The following is a 26385-nucleotide window of genomic DNA, read 5'->3' as shown; positions in this document are numbered from 1 at the left end:
CCCTCTAGTGGTCTGTTTTAGTTATTCATGTACATTTATACGTGTATATAAACTATAATTGCATACGTATACCTACAATAAAATACTGTTCCATTTTATGCGTTTCTTTCTTTTCTTTTTTCTTAAATAAATACAGTTCAAAGAGAGCAATTAATAATATCTCATTCATAAGTGGTATTGTTTTAGTAATTTGTAACGTTTCTATATACCCGTAAGTACTGTATAACATTTTTGTTAAGACGAGGCCCCTGCAAAAAGTATAGAACAGAAAATGTGATGCCATATCTCACTTACCAGCAATGAAAACAAACAAAATATTGTATAGGTGAAACAAAAAGCTACATCCATGACATGCCTCCTGCCTCAGTCATGTTTACAAAGCAGCAAGTAACGATGCCAGGGCTGCCACAACCGCAACAGTGGCGGTTTGTGGTGGTAGAGAGGTGGTGTTATTTGGAATTAGCTGGTTTATAGATGGAGGAAGAACAGCATGGTTATAGTTTTAGGTGCACGTCCAGTTTCACCTAGCTTTAGGTCCTTCACAAAATAAGTTTCGTGCGCAATTTGTTTGGTTTAAAACTCTACACAGCCATTTTAACTTCTTTCTAGAGCTGCACAGGTAAGTTAATATTTTCTTGAATATTTTCTTGTTAAGGTCATCTGTAGTTGAATTAGTTACAATTTAATTAATAGTAGTTTTTAAATGTACAGGTATGTTTGCTTTTTAAGTACTGTTGGGGTGCAACCTTAGCCAAGGTCAATCACCTACAATGGGCTAGGAATGTATATTCTCCAAAGGGCGACATTGATGTCGAAACTATTCAGTTCTGTTGACTTTCACGCAATCGGTTAGATCAAATAAACTCAGGAGTGCAACGCTTATAATAATAACTCAATCTAGTCTAACTTCCAATAACCAGTTATTTAAGAAAGTATATAGTAAATAGGTGACATTATTATTATACAGGAACAAAAAGTTTCATAGTTGTAAGCGTGCTGTGTAATGTGCTCCCAGTATTTTGGCGCACAGTTTAGTTTAGTAAATGTGTCACTGATAGTGCTTATACAGTCATTTCCTTGTAATTACCTGCAATTTGAACTGTGCATTAATAACTTACATTTTAAAAGCTTTGTCATCAGAAAATGCTGTATTATTTTATGCGGGATCAGAAAGATCAATTTAAAGTCGATCTGTTGTAATAATACTTCTGCAGTAAGGTTCATGTTACCTAAATAGCATTTCTTTGATTAGGTTTCATGTCTGTTTGATAGCTTTCAGTATTCAGTAGGCTATACAGAAATTAATTTCATATGTTACGGTGTTTTTTTAATTTGTTAGATATAAGGTTTGGAAAAATAAATAACACCTGCTGTGACTGTAGTGGTTAAGCTTTATAGATACAACAACACATCACACATCCCAGTGTTCGAATAACACATCGATCAGCCATGAGAGGGATAGCCCATTCACACAAAATTGTGTGCTGCAGACGTGTCAGTCCTCCAAAAAACATTTAAAGGCTTAGCTCAATTGATAGACTGGAATAGTTGGAAAGTATTTTATATAAAGCATTGCAATTCTTCCACTTTTTATTACACATTCAGCAGCAATTCAAAAAGTAAAGTGATATATATATATATATATATTTTAGTGTTCTCAGCAATCTTTTTTAAGTGAAGCAGTAACCCACAAAAAGTTGAATCAATAAAAGTGTCAAATTGGTGCTTCCAGCAGGTACACATTTGTAACATTTCAAAAATGCTCCCAGCCAGCCACAGCATGATGGCTGATAATAGAGGCATCAGAACATGTTTCAAGAGCCACCTATTGGGTCACACTGCTGCTAGAAACAGTAAACAACAAACATGTCCTTCATTTTGTGCAGTAATTTACCATAATCACAGAGGGGGGCACAATAAGGGCAAGACCACCTCCCAGCTACTGATTACATGGGGGGTGGGGGTTGCAGCTGAAATTCAATTTCTCAATGCTAATCTTCATCTGCCATGTTCTCCCAGGGACAGGGTTTTTTATTATTTTTTTTTTGTGTGTGTGTCAGGGTTTCATTTTAGGGGTGATTTTGTTCTAGTGCAATCAATAAAAATATGTTTTCATCAAAAGAGACCCTGGTCTCATCAGAATTCAGGGGGCCACTTCAGACAGTTTCTGTGACATTCTGCTAATGAAAGTGACATGCAGGCTTAAGGTGGAGCATGTTTAGAAGTGTCAAAAGGATCTCTATACATACTCAAGGAGGAACTCAAGGAGGAACAAATGTCCTACTATCTAAATGACCATGTGTTTTACCCATTTATATAAGACTGGTTGATATCTTATTTATTATCTTTTGACATTTGCTTCAGTACTATCAAGAAAATTAGTTTTCATTTCAGATTTGTCTAGTGTTAAAATAAAGACTGATGTACCCATCAAGTGCTCCTAGAATGTGGCACTACAAGCTTACGTTTATATAGCACAAGTCTCTGTTTCTCAATTGTTAAGATTAGCAGTAACATTAACAGTCATTGATCATGAGAACTGTTGATGCACTCCCCTTTAATCTTGCTGTATTCAGAACAATGGTGCTTTACTGCCCTGGTGTGGGGAAACTGAATTGATGCAGCTTTTGGCTATAAGCGCTGTACAGCATTTACATCTTTAGTTAGAATTCTAGCCTGGTGCATAATACATACATACATATATATATATATATATATATATATATATATATATATATATATATATATATATATATATATATATATAAAGAAAGGATTTCTTTCCTAAGCTTTGAAACTTGATCATACCCATGCTGGCAATCATCCCCATGAATGGCGTCTCTACTACAGTGACCAAAGGGACTGGTTGAAATAGTTGTTTCTAAATTAGGGAGATCCTCAGTGCTATATGCAGTGGTGGCCTTATGCATTGTTACACACTACAATATTTTCTATAGTGTTGCACATACAAGAGTGAGTGGTAACCATTTGAAAAAAAAAAAAAACACTGTCCAAGAATATGTGTATTTTATGCTCAATGGACCAGTGGGTCACAATTGTTTCTTTGGCCTCGATCCCTGCTGGAAAAAAAAGGTATTTCTCCACCCCCGGCGTCTACACAATGAAAGACCAGAAAAATGCAAAACAGAGCCCTGTCTTCAATACAGTTTGCTTCTATAACGCATCTTTATAAAAGAATAAGATTAACGAGGCAGGAGTTTTGGCAGGAATCTCCTATCTATATAAATTATCACGTCTGCAGAGTAAGAGTGTTAGAGTGTTTTCTCATTCTAAAAGGGAAGCTAGATGGAAATGGATTTAAGCACTTTAGACAGCATAATTTGACACTATTCAGAATGACAGATTAAAAAGGCTGTTTAAAATGATGGCCTGTTTATTGTTGTTGTGGGAATTACAGAAGTGAAATGATGGTTAAGAAACATCCGTTTCCGAGCCCCCTTTTCAAAGGCTGTTCCTGCACGAATGGTGCTGCATTAGTTTAAATATTCAGGGTGATGTTCTGTGAATTTTATTCAGAGAACTATAAGTAATGAGCATCTTAAACCTAATTGGCGTGCTCTTTCGGACAGCTTTCTTTGTATCTAGAAACACTGCCCAAAACAAAATGAGGTTGAGATTAATTTGGATTTTATGCAGAATGAAGGAAATATTTCCATTGCCAACAGTCGGAAGTGGCTGAAGCCACTCATATCAGGTCAATCAGTCAAAGCACCTTTCTGCTAATGCTTAAGCAAGGTCATAACTGTGCAACTTGACGTATTAACAGTGGAAAACCTTATGTCCTGTAAAGTAACTACAGTAAAGCTTTATATAATGCTGTAGTAACATGTTTTATAATCTAGTATTGCTGTAGTCTATTTGTAATATTAATATACATCTAATAGTGTCTATAATATCCCTAATATGCCCATTTTTTTAGGTTGTGGATAGATATGGAGAGCTCAGTGCAGTCTCTGGCAGCGTGGGGCAGAAGGGCACCATCTCACTCTATCACAGAGATAATGATCACAGATGATCAACAGACCATTGTAACTGGAAGCCAGGAGGGACAGCTTTGTCTGTGGAGTCTTTCCAGCGATTTAAAGGTTAGATTATTTTAATGTATTTTTTTTATTATTATATCTTAAATAAGGTTTCATGTTTGTGTTGATGAAGCACACCAAAATAAACAGCAACATCAAACAAATGTTTATCCTATAAACAAAAGAGCACTGGATAGTTCTACATAGTCTGTGTTCACTAATGCAGTCCAGTTGCAGGTGCAGTTTACTGTATTTTGGTGTAATAGATGCACAGTGTGCATTGCTATTACCGTTTGTATTTCTTTTTGTTTGTTTGTTGTTTGAGAAGTTGTCAGGTTGCCCCAACACGTTAGTTTTAGGTAAAAAATAAACCAGAGTACCTTTAATTCATTTCATATTTATTGCATGGGTTTTTTAGTCAATCAGTATATGTTCCATGTTCATTATTGCCAAATTAAAAGTAGAGAATTTATCAAGATTCTACAGTTTTTATTTAGTAGCTAAATTGGTAATCGATTAAATGGTTTTGATATGAATTGTAATAATAATTAATACATGTTTTTAATGATTTGTTTTCTGTGGTTCTATGAATCTAACAAAACAGCTGCCAGTTGTAACATCTTTTCAGTAATGCAGTAGCATGCCACACAAGATATTTGACCTGTGTTGTTCTGAATTTAAAAATAACCACGATGAGGTTGCAACATTTGTATACAAGAATTTCCCATCTTCACTAGTCTCCAGAGAAGGTAGTACAAGGGTATATAAAGGTGGTTACTTTTCTCCATTCTGTTACAACCAGTACACCGAATACAAATTCTTCCACAACAGTATATGTCGTTTCACTGGTATGGCACAGTCTCTTGATTATCAACTATAATACCGTTTTTGGACACTAGACAACATATTTTTGGTTGTGTTAAATTATCTCTGGTCTCTTCCCAATGATCATTTGAATAGTCTATGTTTTTGTGAGGTTTTTCTGACCAGATTGTGGCTCTGTTGTACTTTGGGGTCACACAAAGTTACATCCAAACCCCTCCCCCTTTTTAATTGCTCATATCACTTATTAATATAGCAATACTAAAACAACACAAATATCAAGGCCATTACAAAAAATAAACAAATGCAAAAGAAAATTCAATTTGTCTGTGTCTTCTTACGGCTGCATTAAGAGTCACACCCTGCCATGGTCTCCCTGGGTGAGAGGGTGTGAGGCCCCTGATAGAGCTTCCCCCTCCATGGGAACTGGCACCTGACAACCAGACAGCTGACATGCATCGTTAACAAATAGTGAACCTGAACCACTACCACTATAAAGCTAACATGTAAAAGTTGAATCTCTGGTTGATGACATTTACCTTGCTATGAAAAGTACACATTTTATTTCAGTTAAAAAATATTAATAGTTGGAAAATAAATCAACCAGTCTTGGCTTGCAGACCAGGGTTTAGTCTTGCAAGCATTACCTCCTAATACACACAATGTACACAGTAGTGGACACTGCAGAACTACGCAAAACTGCAACACTTGAATCTTTTTAATTGTTGATGCTAGGTGAATAAAAGTCAAAGAAGAAAGGGGAAAGGATTGTCTTTCTATGTGCTTACCCTATTGACTTTGAGACCTCAAAATCATCAGTAACTGAGTGTAAAATACACTTGTGTGTTTCACTAGATCTCACCAAGAGCCCTTCTCTTTGGTCACACTGCCTCTATTACTTGTGTGGCAAAAGCAAGAGACTTTGAGAAGAAGCCATATGTGGTCAGTGCTGCCAGCAATGGGTAAGTTGAAAAAGTCTTATTAGGAAGTGGATTATATATTGTGTAAACTTAGGCTTGCACATACGGATTTAAACAAGGTCTGCATTATACTGAAACATGGTACATGTAAATAACATCACTGTGAAGTATGGCAGAATATGGCTTTCCCTGCTAAAGCACAGTAAAGTGTGGTCAACTGCAAAATTACTCAAGCTTTTAGAGAAGGGAGTTGTAACATTCCAACTATACAAATATAAGAATATTCAATTTGGAGCAATTGCATTCCAACTCTATGACTCAGTAATCCACAAGGTGGCAGTATCTATTATTCCCAGTCACCAAGCAGCGGATCGATTCAAAAGACTGACAGGAGAAGATGCACAGAAGATACATTAGCCTTTCAGAACTGTGTAGTTTACTTGGGATGAAATGAACCATTTTCAATAGCATGTCACTCCCAGCAAATGATAGTTAGGGTGACACATTGACAAGCCATAATAGCAGTATCCTTACAATTTGTTGTAGGCAAAATGGTGGGTAACAACCATGCCTTAAACTGAGGTTTGCTGCTAGGCAGCAGGGTGTAATTACTTGCCCCTGCTAGAAACAGACATGGCACCCCTCCGTTTAATGGCTACAGCATTTTCTTGCCCATCTGTAACAATAAGCCATATAAGTGGAAAGTTGCAGCAACACAGAGAAAATGTGGCGGCACAAGATTATTTCAGCCAATGTAATGAAAATGACTGAGAATAATATTGGGGTATGTTTGCAGGGAAATGAGCCTTTGGAATGTCAGCAGTGGGCAGTGTGTGGAGAACACAAAGATGACCTTTACTCACACCTCTATCTGTGTAAGTGTCTCAGGAATTATTTCTGAGAAATGCTGCAAATTGGCCAACTTTCATGCTGCAGTAAAGATATCGTTTATATATGTATTGCAATTGAGATCAGCTATACATTAAAGAAGTGACTCGCGAAAAACATATTAAGAAATATTATTTTTGTGAGAGATTTTGTTTCTTTATTCCACTAAAGAATGCTGAAACATTTGTTTGTGGTTATTTCAAGAATACTATGCTAATCATATTAACCAAAATACACTAACAAGGATTGCAAAAAGTATATTGTGTACTGTACATGTACAGAAATTAGGTTACAGTATTCCATCACTAAGACAGCCTATAAATCACCACAGGTGTCATACCAGATTTCAGCAGAAAAAATAAATTATTCAGACCTTCGTCATGTGTCTAAATGTAAAGCTCTAGTGAGTGTTCTAGAATTGGAAGGCCATTCAGAACATGCCTCTCCTTCTCTGCCCAGTATTACTACTCTTCATTCCGCATGGAGGAAGATGGATGGCTCCTGTGCAGTGGAGAGTACCAGGATGTTTTGGTCATTGATGCTCGGGTGCTGGAAGTTCTTCATACATTTATCTCTTCTGAGTCTCCTGACTGGATCAGCTCAATGTGTATTGTCCACTCACCTCGGATCCAAGGTATCGAACAGTTTGGAAGTTAAGACACATAACTAACTGTTAATGTGCTGTATTATATTTCAGCTGTCACTACTGGACATGTCAGAAAAAACACACAAAACAAATGAGTCAGCAACATGCAATAAATCGTCTTTTATATCAGTAACGAGCCTGGAAAAACAGAAAGTCATTTAAATGAAAATCTGAACACCAAATTAAATGAGTCTGTTTTTAGGAAGCAATAGTAAGTGTGTTAGTTGTTCTGTTTAGAGGAAGATTTTTCATCTTAACTGTGATTGTTTTCTTTTTGTAGAGGACTCCTTAGTGGTTGTATCAGTTACTGGAGTTTTGAAAGTCTGGAACTTATCCTCATCAGTAAAGAGTGTGCAGGTTAGTATGCATATAAGCATAAGAAATGCAGAGAAAAGGGCTTCATTCATTCTTACTTTTCTCAACTTACTGTACTTTACATCAACTTATATTCATAATATTGATCTGCTGTCTGTGTTAGAGAACAAAGGTATGCAATATTGAATTTTAAAAGGATATCTTGCGAGCAGCGGACATTACTGTTACTAGAAATGTTTATAAATACAACTACATGTTAATGAACTGTGCAGCTATGGCCAAATGTTTAGCATCACTCTATAGAATTAACACATTTTACTTCATCAAGTCAAATGGAACCTGTTGAATAATGTTACGTTAACATATCGAATCACATACCGCTTTGTAGTTTTCCATATATTTAATGAAAAACTGACAAAAAATTGAAAAATGTGACATTTCAAAATCTAACATGAACTGCTCTACTACTATTATGGCTTATAGACTTTTAGCATGTTAAATGTTAAATAAAATATCTAAATTATGTTCATGTAGTTGTTTTTTTTTAAATTATGTGTCTTAATCCTAAAATTCCACGTGATGCAAACTTTTTGGCCATAGCTGTACTGTATACCTGCCTCATAAGTGGTGGAAAAAAAAAACTCTCTTTCAGTTGTAGTGTATTGCATAACCGCATATAAATCGCATAGCATTTTTGTCTTTCATATTTCTTTTAGGAAAAGCAGCTTATCTTTGAAACAGAATCCAAGAGTCTCCAGTGCTTGATGTGTCAAACCATTCGCTTTTGCAAGTACACAGAACGATTGCTGTTGGTAGTATGTTCAGACTCTTGGAAGGTACTGGAATAATGAGTAGTATTAGAAGATAATGGTACATGTGTTTTTTAAACTGCTGAACTGCCTAGCCACAGACTTTCATCAACGATCAGTTAGTCTTTTCTCTCTGCTTTTTTTCAACCAACAAAGAAAGATTACGTGTCACGGTTCCTCTTCCCATTGTGAACGCTGTTCCCTTTGTTATTATGGGATCAACCAGTTAAAAATTGGAGTTTACAGGCACTCAAGTTAACATGAGACTGCTGCCTTGAAAACAGGACATATCCTCAAATATAAGCCAGCAAATTCGGGTGAAGTGTGCTTTTGTGTTCACTTTATAATGGTTTTTAAATGGCTACAGCATAGCGCCAGCTTTGAAATAGCACCAAAGTTTATCACTAAATATACAGATCAGTAGCTTAATGAGCTGATACTTGCGTGAAATGAATTATAGGTGGCAGCTATTTAACATGAATAATTTAGAAAATATAATGTAGCAGAATCTTTGCAGGAAACAATTACAGAACAAAAAAAAGCTCTAATTGTATCTCTTATAAGACGCAAGATGATATATTACTTAAATATGTTATCAGTTATAAAATGCACTGCATCAGCAGCACCAAATATCTTGTGTAGTAATTGTAGCAAGTGCATATTTATGGTTAGATGGTCCTAAAAATTAATAGCTAACATCCATTAACAAAGTTGTTGACAAAATTAAAGAAATACATTGGAAGAAGGTATTATAACAGTGCACTTATAACACTGAAACCTGTCCCCTGTTCCGAATACGATGAAAAAAAGTAGAGTAAATGCAATATTTTTCAGCATCCAATGTAAAATATGAATGTTGATGATTTGCGCTGAAAAAAGGTTCTTTCTGGCAATAATTCTACTACTCTTATTTTTTATTTTAAAAATTAAAACATATATGCACTACATTATGGGCGATATTCAGAAAGCATTTACCGCTGTGCTGTGTTTGCACCATTTTTGTGAAACCAAGTGCAAAACAAACTTACTTTACATAAACTAGCAATAAAGAACTAAGCTGCATGCAGGAGCCCTTAACTTAACACGCAGAGTTCTTTATTTGAAACATTTTAAAATCTGCATTTTAATACCAGTATGAAACAATCTAGCATTGCAATTAAATGTTTTGCAACAATAGTTATTATCATTTTTTATTTTTTTTTAGGTGTACGACTATTGTGATTTCTCCTTGATGTGCATGGTATTGAGTAAAACTGGACAGGGCTTTACTGGGGGGGACCTTCTGCCTGCTAACAGACTCCTAGTCTGGACAGAGGACGGACACAGCTACATCTACCAGCTGTCTGACAGGTGGGCTCAGATGGGGGAAACCCTGGAAAAGTGCAGGTAGAAGATGAACTTTGGGAGGTTTATTAAAGGAAATCACACCATGTCACACATGATCAAAAGGCTGAACAAAACCACTTTGGCGCTTGAAGATTTGCCCCGAGTTCGGTAGCACTAGGCCTTTGTGTGGAGCAGCGGGAGATGGAGAAATAAGATTATCCATGCAGAACCTGGCAGCTGGGACTGTTTCTTTTAAATAACCGGCCATTAGAAATTACATTCTACCAATTCCAAGTTATTAGCATAAAGAGTAAAAAAGTGTCAGCCTGAGCATAATCCTGTAACATGCTAACCATGGCTTTATGTAAATATAGGAGCTTTTTCATTAAATGATTCAAAGTTAATGACTCTGTTAATACAGGTTGTGATGGACTAATGTTGTTCTGCTTATACAGGGGTCTTTTAAAACATGTTATCTGTCCCCCCTGTGAAAGTTCAGCCAGCGAGACGCTTTCACCACGTATGCTGTGCTGCATGTCAGATCGTAAGGTATGTTAACAAGCGGATTGAAACACAGAACTTGCATGTCCACTTTGGCAGGTTCTGTATTCAAAGTGTATGCTTTCTAGATAATGTCGTATACCTTTCATTACAAATTAGTTTATATATTTTAGATTTCTCATCCTATACTGGGCTTTATAAGCGAAAGAAAGGAACCTTTCTATAAGATTCTATTCTGTGGTGATGAATCTGGAAGAATAACCTTATGGCACATCCCTGATGTTCCTATTGTAAATTCTGATGGATCCCCAAAAGGTATGTTTTATATATATATATATATATATATATATATATATATATATATATATACTGTTACTATACTATTTTGTGGTAAACACAGGTAAAGGGTTACTATTATGTTACAAATGTGTTGTCCTATTGTAATCTCAAAGAATAGTATTTGTGCAGCTAAACCAGTGTTATTAACTTGCAGTCCACATTGGGCTACTGTTTGTGTTAAAGTACTACTGGTTCATTTTTATATTGTGTGGTTTAGAGAGCACAGCAATGACATAAAGCAAATCTTCTACCTGTTATACATTGAATTGCCCTATTTTGCAGTTCTATTAATGCTTGATTGGTCATTTCATTTAATTCTGTTTATTTCTCTGTGTTTTAGAAATTCAAGTAGCTGTAACTTGCAGTCTGGCTGAGTCTTTTAAAGAACACGTGTCTGAAGAGATCGTCGGCCCTCTCAGCTGTCCTGGGGATGAGTTCCTAGCGGTCACTGTCAGTGTTTATATCCCCAACAACGATCAACTGGTGTGTGGATGCGAAGATGGGAAAATAATAGTAATGGCAGCTTTACATGCAGCCAGAGCAAAGCTGCTTGAGGACCGCTCTCAAGTAAGAGGTGATTGTTGTGCTTTGATCCCCATGCCATTTCATCACCTCAAGCACTCTCTGTGGCAGCCCCATGAAATCTTAGAGAGGACTTTTTAGAATTGGCTCTGCTGCAGTCTGAAGTGGAAAAAGTTAATTAGATACAGGATGGCTGTCTTATCAAGAGAAATGAGTTAATGCAGTCCTGATCTAGTGTTAAATGCATATCATAACACTGTTTAGTGGCATTCATTTTGCAGAGTTTACAGACTCCATCAACCTGGATTATGAACTGAATTATACTTCCAGAAGAGGGGATCCTAAATCCCTGTGGCAGGGTTAAAAGGAACGGTACATTGGGAAAGCAATAGGGGGGTTCAGGAAAGCTCATGGTGTCCATCTGCTCTGCCATTTTTCCAATGATTCCAATGAAATCTATTTAGCTTTGATTCCCGAAACCATAAAATGCCATGCAGTGTTACATAGATTTTTTTTAAACAGGCACATACTGCATTCAATGTTTTATGCAATGCAGTCCATGTTCTTGTGGTTTTATTGTTAAAATAACAGCTTAAATAACCTAGTAGTGACATGTTCCAGTATTTTAATATTGTAGACATAGAACTGACATACTGTCTAGTGTTTTCTTTTACATTTTTCTTTTATTTTTTTATACTACATCCTATGCCAATAATTAATCCTAATCAACATTTGTTTCATATGAAATAAAAATAAAATGTCAGTACGTTTTGAGAGATACTAGGAAAATTGAGAAAAGCAATTTCAAATTATGTTTATGCTGAAAAATCACCAGAAGATGAGCACATAATACAGCTAACCTATATTTTAATTGAATTCTTAGTCCAAAAAGAGCTGTTCACTGCAGCAATAGTTGACCTCTAATACTATTTTAAAAGGTACCATGTGATAGTTCTTCTGTTATTGTCTTTTTCATGGAATCTGGAAAAGCTCTCCAGTTATTGTTTGACTGAAACAGCAGCAGCAATCAATAGCATCGTGTCGCTCTTCACACTTTTCCATTTTAGACTGGCTCTCTCACAAGACTGTCCAAGGCCACAGTGGAAGAGTTACTTGTCTGCTGTACCCGTACAATAAATCTGTGAGCTTCAATCCAAGCTGGCTGGTCTCAGGAGGTCAAGACTCGTGTGTAGTCTGGTGGGATGTGTTTACAGGAGAAATTTTGCACAAATTTACACTGCAAGCTGGTCCGGTGGTCAACCTTTCAGTACCTCCGGAAGAATGTAGAGTAAGTTTCTTTAAAACAATAAAAGGATGACAATTTTATATAAAGGGGGATTCGAAGCAAGTAAGGTAGGGCAGTTTGGCAAGTAGCAAAATTATCCATGGCATGTTGCCTGTGTTAAAGGTGGAACAAAAAAGTGGTTTCCTTCCCCAAGCTCCAGTACAGCGTACAGACCACCTTGTGGTGCTCTATGAATTAACAGAAGCTTTTCTTTTTAATAGTGAAATGAACAACGAATATTAACAGATTAAATCAAATTCAAGTCTTAGGTAGTTTCGCTGTTGCGTAAGCCTTTCAGAATTATTCATTTTCTTTTAAAGTGATCACTCTTAATTTGGTGAATCTGTTGAACTTTGTGATCAATAAGCCCATTAAGGTCAGAATTTAGTTTGTGAAAGGTCAATTTCCACTTTTTTTTTTAATCTACAGCTGAATATTTAGAATATGTAGGGATTGTTGACCTCCTCACAGAAGTAACAAATAAATAATATAAATTGGTACAAAATCTATCTGAGGAAAAATATTGATGGGTTCAATGCTACCCCTTGACATGAGTCAATGTTTTAAAATAGGAATTGTAAACATGATTTAGGAAGAATTGAATTGGTAACTGTAAAGAAAAAGCCAGACGTGTTAAAACTAATTAATTGCTGTTGATGTTTGTATGTATTTATTTATGTATTCGTTCAGCCCAAAGTACACCAGAGCGTTTGCTGTTTAGCAAGTGACCAGTCAATAGCACTCCTAAACCTCCAGGAGCAAGCCTGCATCATCCATGCCAGGAAACATCTGTTCTCTGTGAAGATCATTAAATGGCGCCCTATTGAAGACTTCCTCGTGGTTGGTTGTGAAGATGGGTCTGTGTATGTCTGGGAGATCGAGTCAGGTACACACACCCTCTATTTTACAATAGTACTGCATATGGTTAATGGAGAAAGAACACTGTTAGAAATGATTAAGTACTTTTTCAGCTGTCAGCCTTCTTAAGTGAAAAAAGACTGACTGTTGCCCCACTTTGTGAGGAATTTGCTTTGTGATATGAACACATGTTTACTCAGGATTAAAAACTACCTTGTTAACCTAATGTCTAAGAGCAGATCAGCGTTTGTCTGTTAAACCAAAATGCATGTTACTGATGGCTGTTTGGGTAAATTGTCACTGCCTCTAAATTGATAATGGACTGCAGATTTTAAACTGAAGAGCACTCTAAATCCTGGATATTTGAAAGGTGTCATATTAATTGAGCTGTTATTTATAGCCTCTGGCCGTTAATATATACACGCACATGTTCTTGCTGAGTTGTCTTTACATATCATTAGTTCATCTTAAGAAGCCAGAATATTACTTGAGAATTCAGCCCTCTAGTTCAAATATTTCAAAAACAAGAGAAAACGGACCAGCAAACACAAATACTTGATTGTAATTACACAAGACCCTGACTGCTGACCTACATATATGCAGTTTTTTTTTTTATGGGCTAAGCTCTTATACTGTACAGTATGAAGATAAACTATGAAGGGATTTTTTTTTTTAAATGTATACTTTTAAATAGGATCAGCTGAAATAAAAAGGATTTTTCAGGCTATGCACACAGGTATCTGAATAATAGCATTTTGTAATAAAGTGTCTTTCCGCTATATGAGCACTTTATAGATGCAGAATTAGGGAAAGCAGAATTTATGTTTCTAAACTTTTAGTATGATGAAAGTTATAATTAAAAAAGGACTGTTGCGTGGCGGTTTGCATATTCTGGGTTCAGTTGCTAGTTATTCTATTGCAAATCTACCTGAATCCTAAATGCTTGGACTGAACAGCCTCAAACTTTTCAATGATTGTGACATTGTGACCTTTCACCTCTGCAATCCCCATCTAAACGTGTATATATAGAGGGAGGAGGCGAGGCTGGCAAAACTGAGAGATGACTTAGGATTCTCCAACCTCAAAGCAAGTTTAAAGCCAGCTAAAGGCTGACCTAGAGAACAATTATAATAACTCAGAATTGGGCAACAGAACCACTCAGAAAGATTGCAAATTCCATAAAATAGTTCAATGTGCAAAAACAATAAAAATGATATTTGAAGCTGCTTACTCTTTAAGGTTTTAAGGTCCTGATTGTAAATAAATGAACACTGTTCTAAGCCTTGTCCTGCGAAGCAGAGTTTCTGAGCTGACATTGCATTCAATGGGAATGAAAGATATTTCTATAAATAAAAACATTAGCTCCATCTGTTTAATTATTAACAAGAGGGAAATTTACTGCCCACCCATCCTCCAGTTATATCATGACATTCTGCCTTGTTCAGCACACTTAGCAGCCACACTGTTTCTCTCCAATTGAAGATTACTAATGTTGGAAGTTAATTAATTAGTAGGCATTTGTTTTTACAAATCTATTAGGTTTCTTTATAATAAAACCTTATAACCTTTCTTCTGAAATCAATGAGTCATATTTAGCTGCTGGTGCAAGTGTCTTGGAGAGTGCCAGTAGTTGATTATATGAAAATAGCTTCAGATGGCATTTTAAATGATTATATATATATTGAAACCTTGTTATCAGAAGTTGCCTTTTTTCTGATTTAAGAGACCATCTCCATGGCTACCAGTAGAAGCATTTTAAAGTATTACTGAACTTTATCTGTGGATGCAACTGGTGTCCATAGAGACAATCGTACCAGATTAGGGAATCTTAGGGACATCGTAAATTCTGGCAATTTCAAAATAGCCAGGATGCAACAGGCTTATTCTCTTTTCACACTACCAAAATAATGCGCTCAACATGAATGTTAATCGTCAGTGCTTCAATATATGTTAGTTGTGCATTATTTAGACAGGGTGAAAAGGGAACCCTCATTTAATTGGTATAACATGACTAATTACTATGTGTTGATTACAGGTTATGTGTTGTAAACGTGGTGTGCTGTATACTGGGATTATAGCGTACTGTGTAGTATGTTATTATGTTCTTGATAGAGAACAAAGGCTTGTCATGCTTGCACATTATACACAGGATGTGTGTTATACATAGAGTGTGTGTTATATTTAATGCATTACTGTAAAGCCTATAGTATATGCTATACAAATAATAAAGAGTTAGCCTCACCAGCATCAACCTGAATTCCAGATATTGAACCTGTGCAAATGTTAACTGGTGTGTAACGTTGAAGCAGTCATTGGGAGGGTTTTGGGGTGTTTGGTTCTGTCATTATTATAAATGGAGGAAATTAAGAAGTGCAGTTCTCTGACTGGATACCCGTTGACACCCATAATAAATATCCACCTAGTTAAAGTTAATAAAGTCGCTCCATTCTTTCAGATTACAAAAGTGTAGCCAAGAAAGTAATTTGATGGAAGAATTACATGTAAACTAGATGCATTTTTTAAAATTGAAAACACATTTTCAGTTTTTATTTTTATTTTTTAGAAAAAACAAAACAAAACAAAAAAAAAACAACTTTACAAGATCCTCAGTAAAGGACAGTGCACAACACATACTACGTTAGCTGCCTGGTCGAATCGATAACATCGTAAAGCTTAAATGTTGCACAAGGTCACTGAGCCTAAGTGAGGTCTATGAAAGAATGAATTTGGCTTCTCGTTTGATCATCGGTTTTGCTATTTGACAGAAATTTGAGGTCAGTATGCTGCAGTGTTCACTTATAATGTATAACCAATGTCAATATGGGTTGGCTTTCTGTAACTTTCATTAGTTTTTGTCTCTAATCTTGGTTGTGTTTTTGTCTTTTTAAGACTGCGAGGTTCTGATTTCCTATGATTAGGGTTGAACCCCTAATCAGCTGTGTTTTTTTTTATTTTATTTTATTTTTTTTACAGATTGCACTGTTTACAGTAATATGTTCATCTTACACTCTGACACAGTCCAGCAGGGATATGCATCCCTAGCAGGAGATAACAAGACATATCTGTAATCTGTATCTAAAAATTGTATTTACTTTATTTCTGGTAATGTTTTATCAAAAATATAAGTAATACAAATCTGTTAAGAAGCACAGTGCAATGATTTAAGAGTGTGCTTGGACACACTTTATCATCTACCCCCTACCACACAGAATGACACAAATTGAATTTGGACAACTGTTGATTTTCAAGGGTCTGATATTACTAGAAGTCCATGCTTATCGCAGCACTGCACTATTTTTGTCTGTGAGTGGCACTCTATCTCTACTTTCTGATTGCCCTTGACCTTAATAAAATAATTTATTAGGATCTGTTCTGAGCTGACATAGCTCCAGAGCTTTCCTTCATTTCAAATTACAGTCAACCTGATAGATAGTCATTAGGTGGAACAGTATTTCAGTCAAAACCTTCATGTGTGTTTTCAAATGAAAAGAACTCTGTACTGTTCACACTGATAAATAACATTTGATATTATTATGATCAGCTCTCCTGATTCCTGTGTTATGATAATGTAACATTTCTGAATAATCAAGCCGGTACTGCGCTCACATAAAACATTGAGTCAGTTGATCTGTTGAAGGTTTCTGTGTTTTTTCTTTGAGTTCTTGGTGACTGTGTGCTTCTAAATGTCTAACCCTGGTTTTATATATTGTTCGAAAGCAATACATGTGCTTTGAATTACTCTTTTGTATCTTACTATAAAACAATGTAATGTTATAAAAAGAACAGATAATAGTCTGGTGTCCTTGACTTCCATGTCAGTTGACTTTCCTCCTTTAGTTAGCTTGTGCTTAGCTAATTTGTTTTGTATACTTTTGTGGAAACTAAATGGCTTTATTGTGGCTTTTTTGTCAAAAATACTGATGATTACATTTTTCTCATAATAGAAATCTAGAACCTGTTATATACTTGGGAACATTATAATAAAAAAGTATTAAATAAATAAATAAATAACACAGGTGCGCAATGGGACTAATGTTTGATTATTACATAAAACATGTAGTTAAGGATAATTTGCTTAATGCTATCACGATAATGTTATTGGTATAACATTATTTCTTCCGGTTCCTTATCATCCCACATCCTGTGATCGACTTGTAAATGTCAGTATGATAAGGTTTCATCTAAAACCTAAATCTGTTTGACATTAAGTATTATTTCCTGAGCAGTTTGGATCCATACTGTGTGCATACTTGTTTAAGGCTTATTAGCTGCAATCAAACAATCTGTGCAGAAGGTTAGTTGTTTGCGGAGATCTCCTCGTCAGTCCAGTGTATCTCAGCCAGCTGCTGCTAAAGGAAAATAACAGGACCGGTTAACTTAGACATGCAGTGGTAATCAGGAATACATTTTCACATTATGTTTTCCAAAACATGTATAACCCAACTTCGCTTGGGATCGGAAAGTTGTGCTGGATTAGACAGTGTGCCGGATTACAGAGTTACTGTAAAAAATGTAATATTATACCGAAAAAAAAGTTAAAAGAAAACACTTTTTGAATGCTTAACAACAAACAAACAAAAAAAAAAACATTATTACTGTACATACACAGTATAATAAATACAATGCCTCACCCAAATCTTGACCTGGTATTAGCACAAGCTTCAGGGTGCCTTATGTTCTGTATTTTTCACTTCACTGTTTTTGTGTTGGTTTTTGTAAACATTCAGCTTTTTCTGATCAGCGCACATTTTCTTTCAAGAGATAGCTTGTCGTGCGGATGTTTAGACATTTATCCATCCATTCATTCATTTCAATGGGGATACTGTATAATAAAACCAATTTTTATTTATTTATTTTTTTTTACAACTTTATGTACACAGCAATTAGCCACCCCAGTAAAAAGACCACGTCACAATTAAGACCACCCCTGTATTCATTATTAAGGCAGTCCCAAATGATGGGAGACACTGTTAAATAAGCTCTCTAATAAAACCAACATGCTGTAAACTACAGTAACTAACCCTCTGAAAACGTGGCTGCAACAAGATGAAACTACATAGTTAAGAGACTGCTATTTGTGTTCAGCCTTGGAAACAAGAATACTAGTGTTAGTGTAATGGCATTATGGGGGCAAATGGGAGCCATGATTATACCGGCTTATAACTTGTTCTGCAGTATAAAGGACCACCTTATAAAGGGGGAGCACTGTAATTTGGTTAATTTATTTAGATTAAGAAAAAAAAAATCACACTGGAACTAAAACAGTAATCTAGAACCGTTTGCAAGATGGCCACGTCTTGTGGAACCCTTGCCTGCCCTCATTAGAGAGATTTCACTGCATCAATGCATATTGCAATAACCATTGTATTATGGTGTTTTATAAAGGGCAGACTGAAACAATATTTCCCAGTCTCGTTCTTTCTGGATTGACGTGTGCTTGGCACCATGCTGGGCAAAATGCATAAATTAATATCAGAGTTAAAGGAGGACCCATAAAGGTTTTCTGCTTCATACCCCAAACAAAAATAATACTGATAAAAACAGCATCATAAGAAATGAGGACAAATAATTAGGATATCCAATTCTGCATATCCCCCTTCAGTTACTGTCAGTTTTTAATTCAAGAAATGGCTTGTGCCTGTATAATGTGCAGTATAAGGTGGTAAAAGTGATTAGTCTATTGTTATACTGTACAGTGGTTTGTTTCCAGGAGTGCATAAGTGATCTCAATTGCATTATTTTCAATATGTACATGATTTCATAAACATTAAGCACACTGATTTAAAGCCAACACCATCCAGTTTAAAACAGGGCATTTGCAACATTGTACAATAAAGCTGAGCATGTTAATCAATAAGAAAACCTGATTTATAGTCAGCTTTTATGTATTGCACTCAATAAGGAGGAAATCAATCAGTGAACCATATGTTGTCTGTACTGTGAGAACTACATGGAAACTTTCATCAAGATTACAGTATTTACTCTGACTGCTTGGATTTTTGTATTTTAACTGTGGCCAAACAGATTACAAAAATAACAAATACACATTGACTAAAAGAAACTAATGAGAACTCGTTAAATGCCACGTGTTTGTTTCCCCGTAGAGTTTGTACATAATTATTATAAATTATTATCATTATCAGGTTCTGCTAAAATAGCTATCTAAAAGTGGATTGTTGTTAAAATAAAAACGAAAGAGGGTGTGCATTGACGAGTCTGCACAAGGTGTGATGGTTACAGATTATGGCTCAGAGGCTCAGTCTATGTTTATGAAAAATTCTGAACAAAAGTTCTGTGACATCTCACTTTGAGTAGTACACTGAGGCATTTCAGAACCATAGGAGATAGCCCTTGAGCCATCTATGGCCAGTGGAATTCCCATATATTCCCATATATTTATAAAGCAAACAGCACCCATATCTTTAACCAGTTTAACCACACACAATGACCAGCTTGTTTCAGTTTAGCATAGCTGAATGTACTCCCAAGCTTCTTGGTCCCTCACTCTTGTATTGCCGCATACATACTGCACATAACAGCTATTCTATATATATATATATATATATATATATATATATATATATATATATATATATATATATATATATATATAATATATGAATTAGAGTTGCTGCCAAACATGTAACTGGTATTCAGTTAAGCCAAAATCTGGATTTATCAGTCTTATTGAGAATTGATATGTTATATATGTCATTATGAAGTCTGCGTAAACTTACCAAAAACCCTGTAGAGGAAGGGACTCCAACTGTATATTACATTTGTATTGATAACGTGGGAACAAATACAGTCTGCCTCCACAGGCAAAAGGGGTCCAACAACCTAATGAGGATGCTCCTAATTCACTGTCCAGGAAGTGTTGTGTTAGTAAACTAGAGACACACAATTAGTTTTCTGTTTTTGCCCCAAGCCGAGGACTTATAATTACATGTTGCTGCCAGTAGGCAAGCTTTCCACAATTGCTGTGGCAGAGCTTTAAGCAGTCTCCATGAAGGAAGAAAATGTGAAAACAATATTGCAGATCTATGGTGTCAGAGTGACCCTGTTATTTATGCATTTCTTTAAATAGTGAAATCAATTATTATTAGTTACTGCTGCTTAGTGCGGGGTGTAGAGAGGAGTTTTGCTAGGGCTACGTGCTGCTCAAGCAGTAATAATGAGGGACAGCACGTGATTTTCAAATGTAAAAGTGATTATTGAATATTCCTGTTCATATGGACATTGCAGACATAAAAAAATAAGCCATGTTCTTTTCCCCATACGTGTTAAACCGCTTGCCAAAAAAAGCTAGGCGATCTTAACAAATGCAAATTTCTGTTTGGAGAGGGGTTCTTATATAATTAGTTCAGCACAATCATAATTCCATCATTTTGACCCCTTTGTCCTTGCAAATGCGAGTGATTTACGGTCTCTATCAGCGTCTCCCTCTCTGCTTTTCTCCAGGTCATCGGTCAGCATTATATTTGAGTGGGTGAGTGTGCCCCTGCTGATAAATCCTGTGGTTGCCTTTTATGTGCCTGAGGCTTCACTGAAGCTATGGTCAAGGTCGGAATGGTCACTGCTCCCTCTAAATGCGTTCTCTATATCCTAAAGGTTTGGCTGCATGGAAAACTCATTAGAGGGCTTATTAATCTGAAACCTCTGTATGGATCTAGAGCATAAAAAACCTTTTTGTGGTGCAGTATTTCTGAAGCCTACACATTTCTCCCAGTCGCCCAATTGAAAACAAAATCTATAACCCAGATGAATCTTCTATTTATTTATTTGTTTATTTTAGTTTAAATTTTTTTCAGTTTCATTTTTTTCTTGTGTTTACTCCAGATTTTTCTAGTAATCGGACCGTTACCTTGTGGGTGTCTTGTCCTAGTCGGGTGTAAGATGCACATACTGTGAAATGTTTTTCTTCTGGAAAGGCACTCTAGGTCGATATGTATGTGGGATTGTTATTTTCTAGTCAGACAATGAACTTGGTGATAAGTGATAGCTGCTTAATCAGGCCAAGTAACCAGTCACAATGATTGACTGATTGACTGTTGCTTTGATCCTACTTGTCTTCCTTCAGTTACATTTTTAAAGTGCTATCAGGGATTTCACATATCAGACAATATGCAACACACACGAACATACATACACACACACACACACACACACATACAAAAGCAATGCTATCCCAAACAAAGACACGCATATCATATCAAGACTTCCAGGTTTTTACATTTCCAGTCACCTTTGAAGATGTTAATAGGCTATTAAAGAGGTCTGATTCAAATGTAAGGGTTTAAATGAATACTTTTAAGGCTTTCTTTGAGGTTTTCTTTCTATTGTGAGATAAACCTACAGAAAAGTCAAGTAGATAAATATTTAAATACCTGCACCAGTATGCCTGTTGTATTTCCCATACAATGCCTGATTTTTAGTGTACTAGTTGAAACTATGGCCTAAGCGAAGACAGTGGTGCTGATTGGTTGATTGTGGTTTGTGTTCAAAAGCAATGTAAAATGGCGCAGTGCACTGTATGCACAGCTCATCAGATTCATGAGACTAGCAGGATTTATCACTGCAGCAGCTTCAATCCAGCACACCTAGATCCTGCCCCCCTGAATCAAGATGATGTTTGAAACCCAAGAGCTATCTATCGTTTAGTTACTGTATTAAAAAACTAAGTTTAAGTAGAGAGCTGCTACAGACAGATACATTTTCTTCAGTTTATCAATGATAAGCTGTCATTTTTGGTCGAACACGTTTCTTGTTATGTTTTATAAGACATTTGCTTCTCTATATATGGCCACAGAGACAGTGTGTGTCATTATTAATTACGGAACTTATTAAAAAGAGAGCTAAAATGGCTGCCTAAAATTCGACAGAAGCTTGATGGTTTTTTTGTGCTATTTCCGTGGTTTGTGTTTTATGCTCACAAACCTCAGCGTCAGCTCCCTTGCTTGCAGTGAATAACTGATGTGGTTGTCTGACTGTGTAAGTTTGATTGTGACATAGTTCAATAACTATTTAGTGATGCAGAGTAGCAAAAAGCTTGTGTAAATCCCTGAGAGTCAGAGTGAAAAGCAGTGCCAGCTTTTATCCAGGTTGTGTTGCCTCCCTCAGTGGAAAGCCTGGCCCATATTAAATGGTGATTATCAGCACTTCTTCAGCATACACTGCTTAGCTTGTTTGAGATTATTTTGTTTCTCTTTGGCAAATCAAAGATTTAGAGCACAATGAACAACATAAAAGTATAAAAATAGATCTGAGGCATGGCAGATCTAAGTTATAATAATATGGCACAAACTTGAATGAATTTGATTTCAAAATGCTGAATTAGAAAATGATCAGATAAAAATGTCCGTGAATCCAGCGTATAGACCTCACAACAACAACAAAAAAAACCCATTTACAGTACAAACGCACACAATCTTTAAACAGCTTTATTCTGAATGTTCATTAGCTCAAATACTGTAACCTAAATTGCTGAGTTCATGGACATAAATATTCAATGCATTAATATTCACTGTCTATCCATATGCTGTTTAACAGTCTTAAAAAAATCTTCATTCTGTCTACATTGATATACTAATGTAACAGAACTTAAATGTGTTTTATGCTGCTATGTGTCTCTTGTAACACTAGAGGACAGCAAACAGAATACAGATGGATTAAAACACCTGTTAATTATTTCATTACCCTGTAGTCGATATTTTAGCTGAAAGAGGTTTATGAGCTGCTGTACATCTTTATGGGTCTCTGAAGCAAAAAGCTTCTTTGGTAAAACCCAAAGAGCTGTACAGAGTAAATTTGATTTCAGTAAAGGCTTTGAAGCAACTGACATTTTTCATCATTAGCTGTGTAGATGAAAAGGCTATTGACATATGTGTCTGGGATTTAAATATGTTTTGTTTTATTATTATTATTTAATAAAACTCTCTCAAATGATTTTGATGTTGGGTCAAAGAAAACCAGGTTGAAGAAGAACATATTTCCCTCCCTCTTAGTACCAGATTTAATTTTTATAACATTGCTTTTAAGACTGCGTTTATTGAAAAAAAACATTGATTTGTAAGCTTTATGTTACAACATTTTGTTAAAGATGAAAAAAGAACGGTGTCGAATACTTTTAACCATTCAACTGAATTTCTGAGTTATTTTGAGAATATTTGTACAATCTGTTTAAAATAAATACTATTAAATACAGTTTCGATGCTAGTTGCCGTTGCAGTTTTTTTTTTTTTTTTTTTTTTAATCGGTTTCGAGATTATGTATTACACAACTTTAAACTGTAAAGTATATATTTTTAAATAAAATAAGTCTGGATTGGGCCACCGGGTTTTGCAAATTTATATTAAAAAAAAAAAAGAAAAACCTTTGAGAATTGCCCTGGTGAAATCATCACTGTCCTCCTTAACTCCTGTGTTACCCATTCACATTATATAGGTCTTATGATATCAGTAAAATACTACCAATATATTTACTGAATTTTAAATGTCAGTAGGGACCAACATTGATTGTACTAAAGACTTGACTTGCAACATAGCAAGGAATGAATAAGGAATTGCAAGCTATTTAAGTTACCCATTATTTCTATTATTTCGCTCATTGCATTATTACATTTTATTGCCTAAACTGTGGCTGTGATTGGGGGACTATGTTAGTAAGTTTCCTAAACGTTGTTGCTTTCTTTAACACTAAAACAAACTAAACTGTCAGAGCAACATACAATCAAATCATTCTTTTATTGTGTTTGTGATTTACTTGATGACAAAGACTCCACCTAAACCTATATTGACAAATGCAGTTCATAGGCAACCCACACTCTGTATTATTATTATTATTATTATTATTATTATAATAATAATAATAATAATAATAATAATAATAATAATAATAATAATAATGTATTTTATCAATATTTTACATTTTTATAGTAATATGCTCCACATTCTCCAATTCCCTACTGCTAGAAATTAATGTTATGGCATGAACCAACCAATTGTGCATATTATAGTAAAATAAAATAAAAACAAACGAACACAAACAAACAATAAAATAGAGTATTGCAGAAAGCAGTATAGTGCAATTTAATGCTTTGAACAGTGTTTTATTCAAATCAGAAATCTATCATTTATAATCTTTTTTCTGGGCTGTAAAAATTTAAGTTGGTACTATAAAAGCCATTAATGAAAACATGCAGTACTTAAAGAAAACAACTGAGTACTTATTTGTTTTAATATAGTATGCCAGCGAATCTTAATCAAATAAAATTGTACAACACAAGATTCTCAAAACTATTTAACCCACACAATAAAGGTATCAAACCACAAATAAACAACTCAGAAATTAGTAGTCTTAATTAGTTTTTTGAGTCATTTCAGAAATGTAATTTTTTCATTTCCCCCAAATTACACTCCAGACAATTTGCATTAAATAGCTTTGGGAATGTATAGCCCAATGCATTTTCTTTTTTGACTAAATCATTTATTAACCTTGAGCTCAATATATTTCTTGTATGTGTTTATATTGTAGGCCTGTAACATTGCGTATATATATTTTAGCAATGACTGCATTCTTTTATGTGAATTAAAAGAATGAAATAAAATCACACACTTCAGACCTCTAGAAAGCTTATGTTGCGAGTTCTGTTTTGTTGTACTGTATAATGCATAGCCTATGCAATAATCTCAAACACAAATACATGTCATGTGCCATTATTGCATGTTTCAGTGTCTAATAAACTCTTGTTTAGGTGCTCTTGATCGACATGAAACAGGAGACGCGGCTAAAGCAATCCTCAGCTCCTGTGATGATTCCCAGGCTGTGCTAATTGATACATGGGTTCCCATACCTGCAGGAGCAAGGCCTAACCATCTGCATCAGAGAAATCATCTGCATTGCAAAGCAACCAGCTCTTTTAAACATAACACACCAGCAGCTACCAATGTACAGGCTGACAGAACTCAGGAAAAGGTAGGTAAGCTTTTAATTGAATTATTGTAATGCTATGAATAATATACAGGCATTGCTAATCCCTGAAAGCAGCACTGAATATATTACAGTGTGTGATGTGATGTGTTTATTGTTTTCTATGTGCTTGCATTTGGTGGTTATCTATTCTAAAGTGAGAATGAAAATGGTCTGTATATTCTGTTTGCTTGTTCTCTTAGCTGGGTTGGTTGTATAAGAGGTGAGTGCTGTACATCATTCTCAGTGTAAACAGTGGAGTAAACACCTTAGTGCTGCACTCAATGACCATATATAATGTATTGTGTGTCATATGATTATAAATTAAATGCAATTTAGCAATAGTGTGGAAAGATTTTTTGGGGGAGAATTTTTTTTTTTTTCCATTGTTTTCTTTGGCACCCTTCATTCCACTGTAAATGTTTTTAAAAACACACAATACAGAAAACAGTGTGAGAGTTACAGCTTTAACACTTGTATTGTATTGCCGATTACCCATTATAATAATAATCAGTATTGTAGCAGAATGGAATAAGATTAATTTGGTTAAAAAAAAAAAAAGGTAAAATACGCTTCAGATTGGTAAAGAGGTTTTGATGCAGAAGCAGTGATTTGCTAATCTGTATTAGGTTCAAACCAATCTGATATTATTTAATTCTGACCTAAAAAAATGCAATTTTGTATGTTATATAAAATTGATGTAAGAAAATATGAAACCATATTTTGTTGGTAAAATAAGTACAGAAATAACTACAATTTGGTGAAACAAAACAATTATATATTTAAGTATTTACATATATAGAATGTAAGCTTTCTAATAATGTAATGACAGAAACATTAGAATGAACGTGAACATAAATATCTTGTAATTTATTGTTAATTCCGCAGTATATTCCAAACCAAGTCTTCAACATGATCTATTTTTGTCCCTACTGACATTTAAAATTCAGTAAATTATATTGCTATTACTTTATTGATATCATAAGACCTATATAATGTGAATGGGTAACACAGGAGTCAAGAGGCCACTGATGATTTCACTGGGGCAGTTCTCCAAGGTTTTTTACAATGTGTTTGGAAAATTGTCAAAATAGGCACATCAGTGATTGTCTTGTTTTAATTGATGACTTTAATAGGCCACACA

General features: G+C 35.2%; 1 protein-coding gene across 1 annotated transcript in view; it reads left to right on the top strand.

The window, feature by feature from the left end:
- Positions 1 to 546: 546 nt before the first annotated feature.
- LOC121294538 (WD repeat-containing protein 72-like) overlaps positions 547 to 26385 on the top strand; it is a 63121-nt gene continuing 37282 nt past the window's right edge. The window contains exons 1-14 of the mRNA XM_041218327.1: positions 547 to 619; positions 3941 to 4106; positions 5721 to 5827; positions 6582 to 6660; positions 7133 to 7307; positions 7600 to 7676; positions 8351 to 8470; positions 9648 to 9793; positions 10225 to 10318; positions 10444 to 10585; positions 10950 to 11183; positions 12199 to 12419; positions 13107 to 13302; positions 25027 to 25247. Coding sequence (XP_041074261.1) covers positions 3954 to 4106; positions 5721 to 5827; positions 6582 to 6660; positions 7133 to 7307; positions 7600 to 7676; positions 8351 to 8470; positions 9648 to 9793; positions 10225 to 10318; positions 10444 to 10585; positions 10950 to 11183; positions 12199 to 12419; positions 13107 to 13302; positions 25027 to 25247 — 1965 coding nt within the window. The 5' untranslated portion in view covers positions 547 to 619; positions 3941 to 3953. The remainder of the gene's footprint in view (positions 620 to 3940; positions 4107 to 5720; positions 5828 to 6581; positions 6661 to 7132; positions 7308 to 7599; positions 7677 to 8350; positions 8471 to 9647; positions 9794 to 10224; positions 10319 to 10443; positions 10586 to 10949; positions 11184 to 12198; positions 12420 to 13106; positions 13303 to 25026; positions 25248 to 26385) is intronic.

Source organism: Polyodon spathula, chromosome 19, assembly GCF_017654505.1.
Source record: "Polyodon spathula isolate WHYD16114869_AA chromosome 19, ASM1765450v1, whole genome shotgun sequence".
NCBI lineage: Eukaryota > Metazoa > Chordata > Actinopteri > Acipenseriformes > Polyodontidae > Polyodon > Polyodon spathula.
Note: the sequence above shows the minus strand (reverse complement) of the source record. Positions and strands in the feature narration are given on the sequence as shown.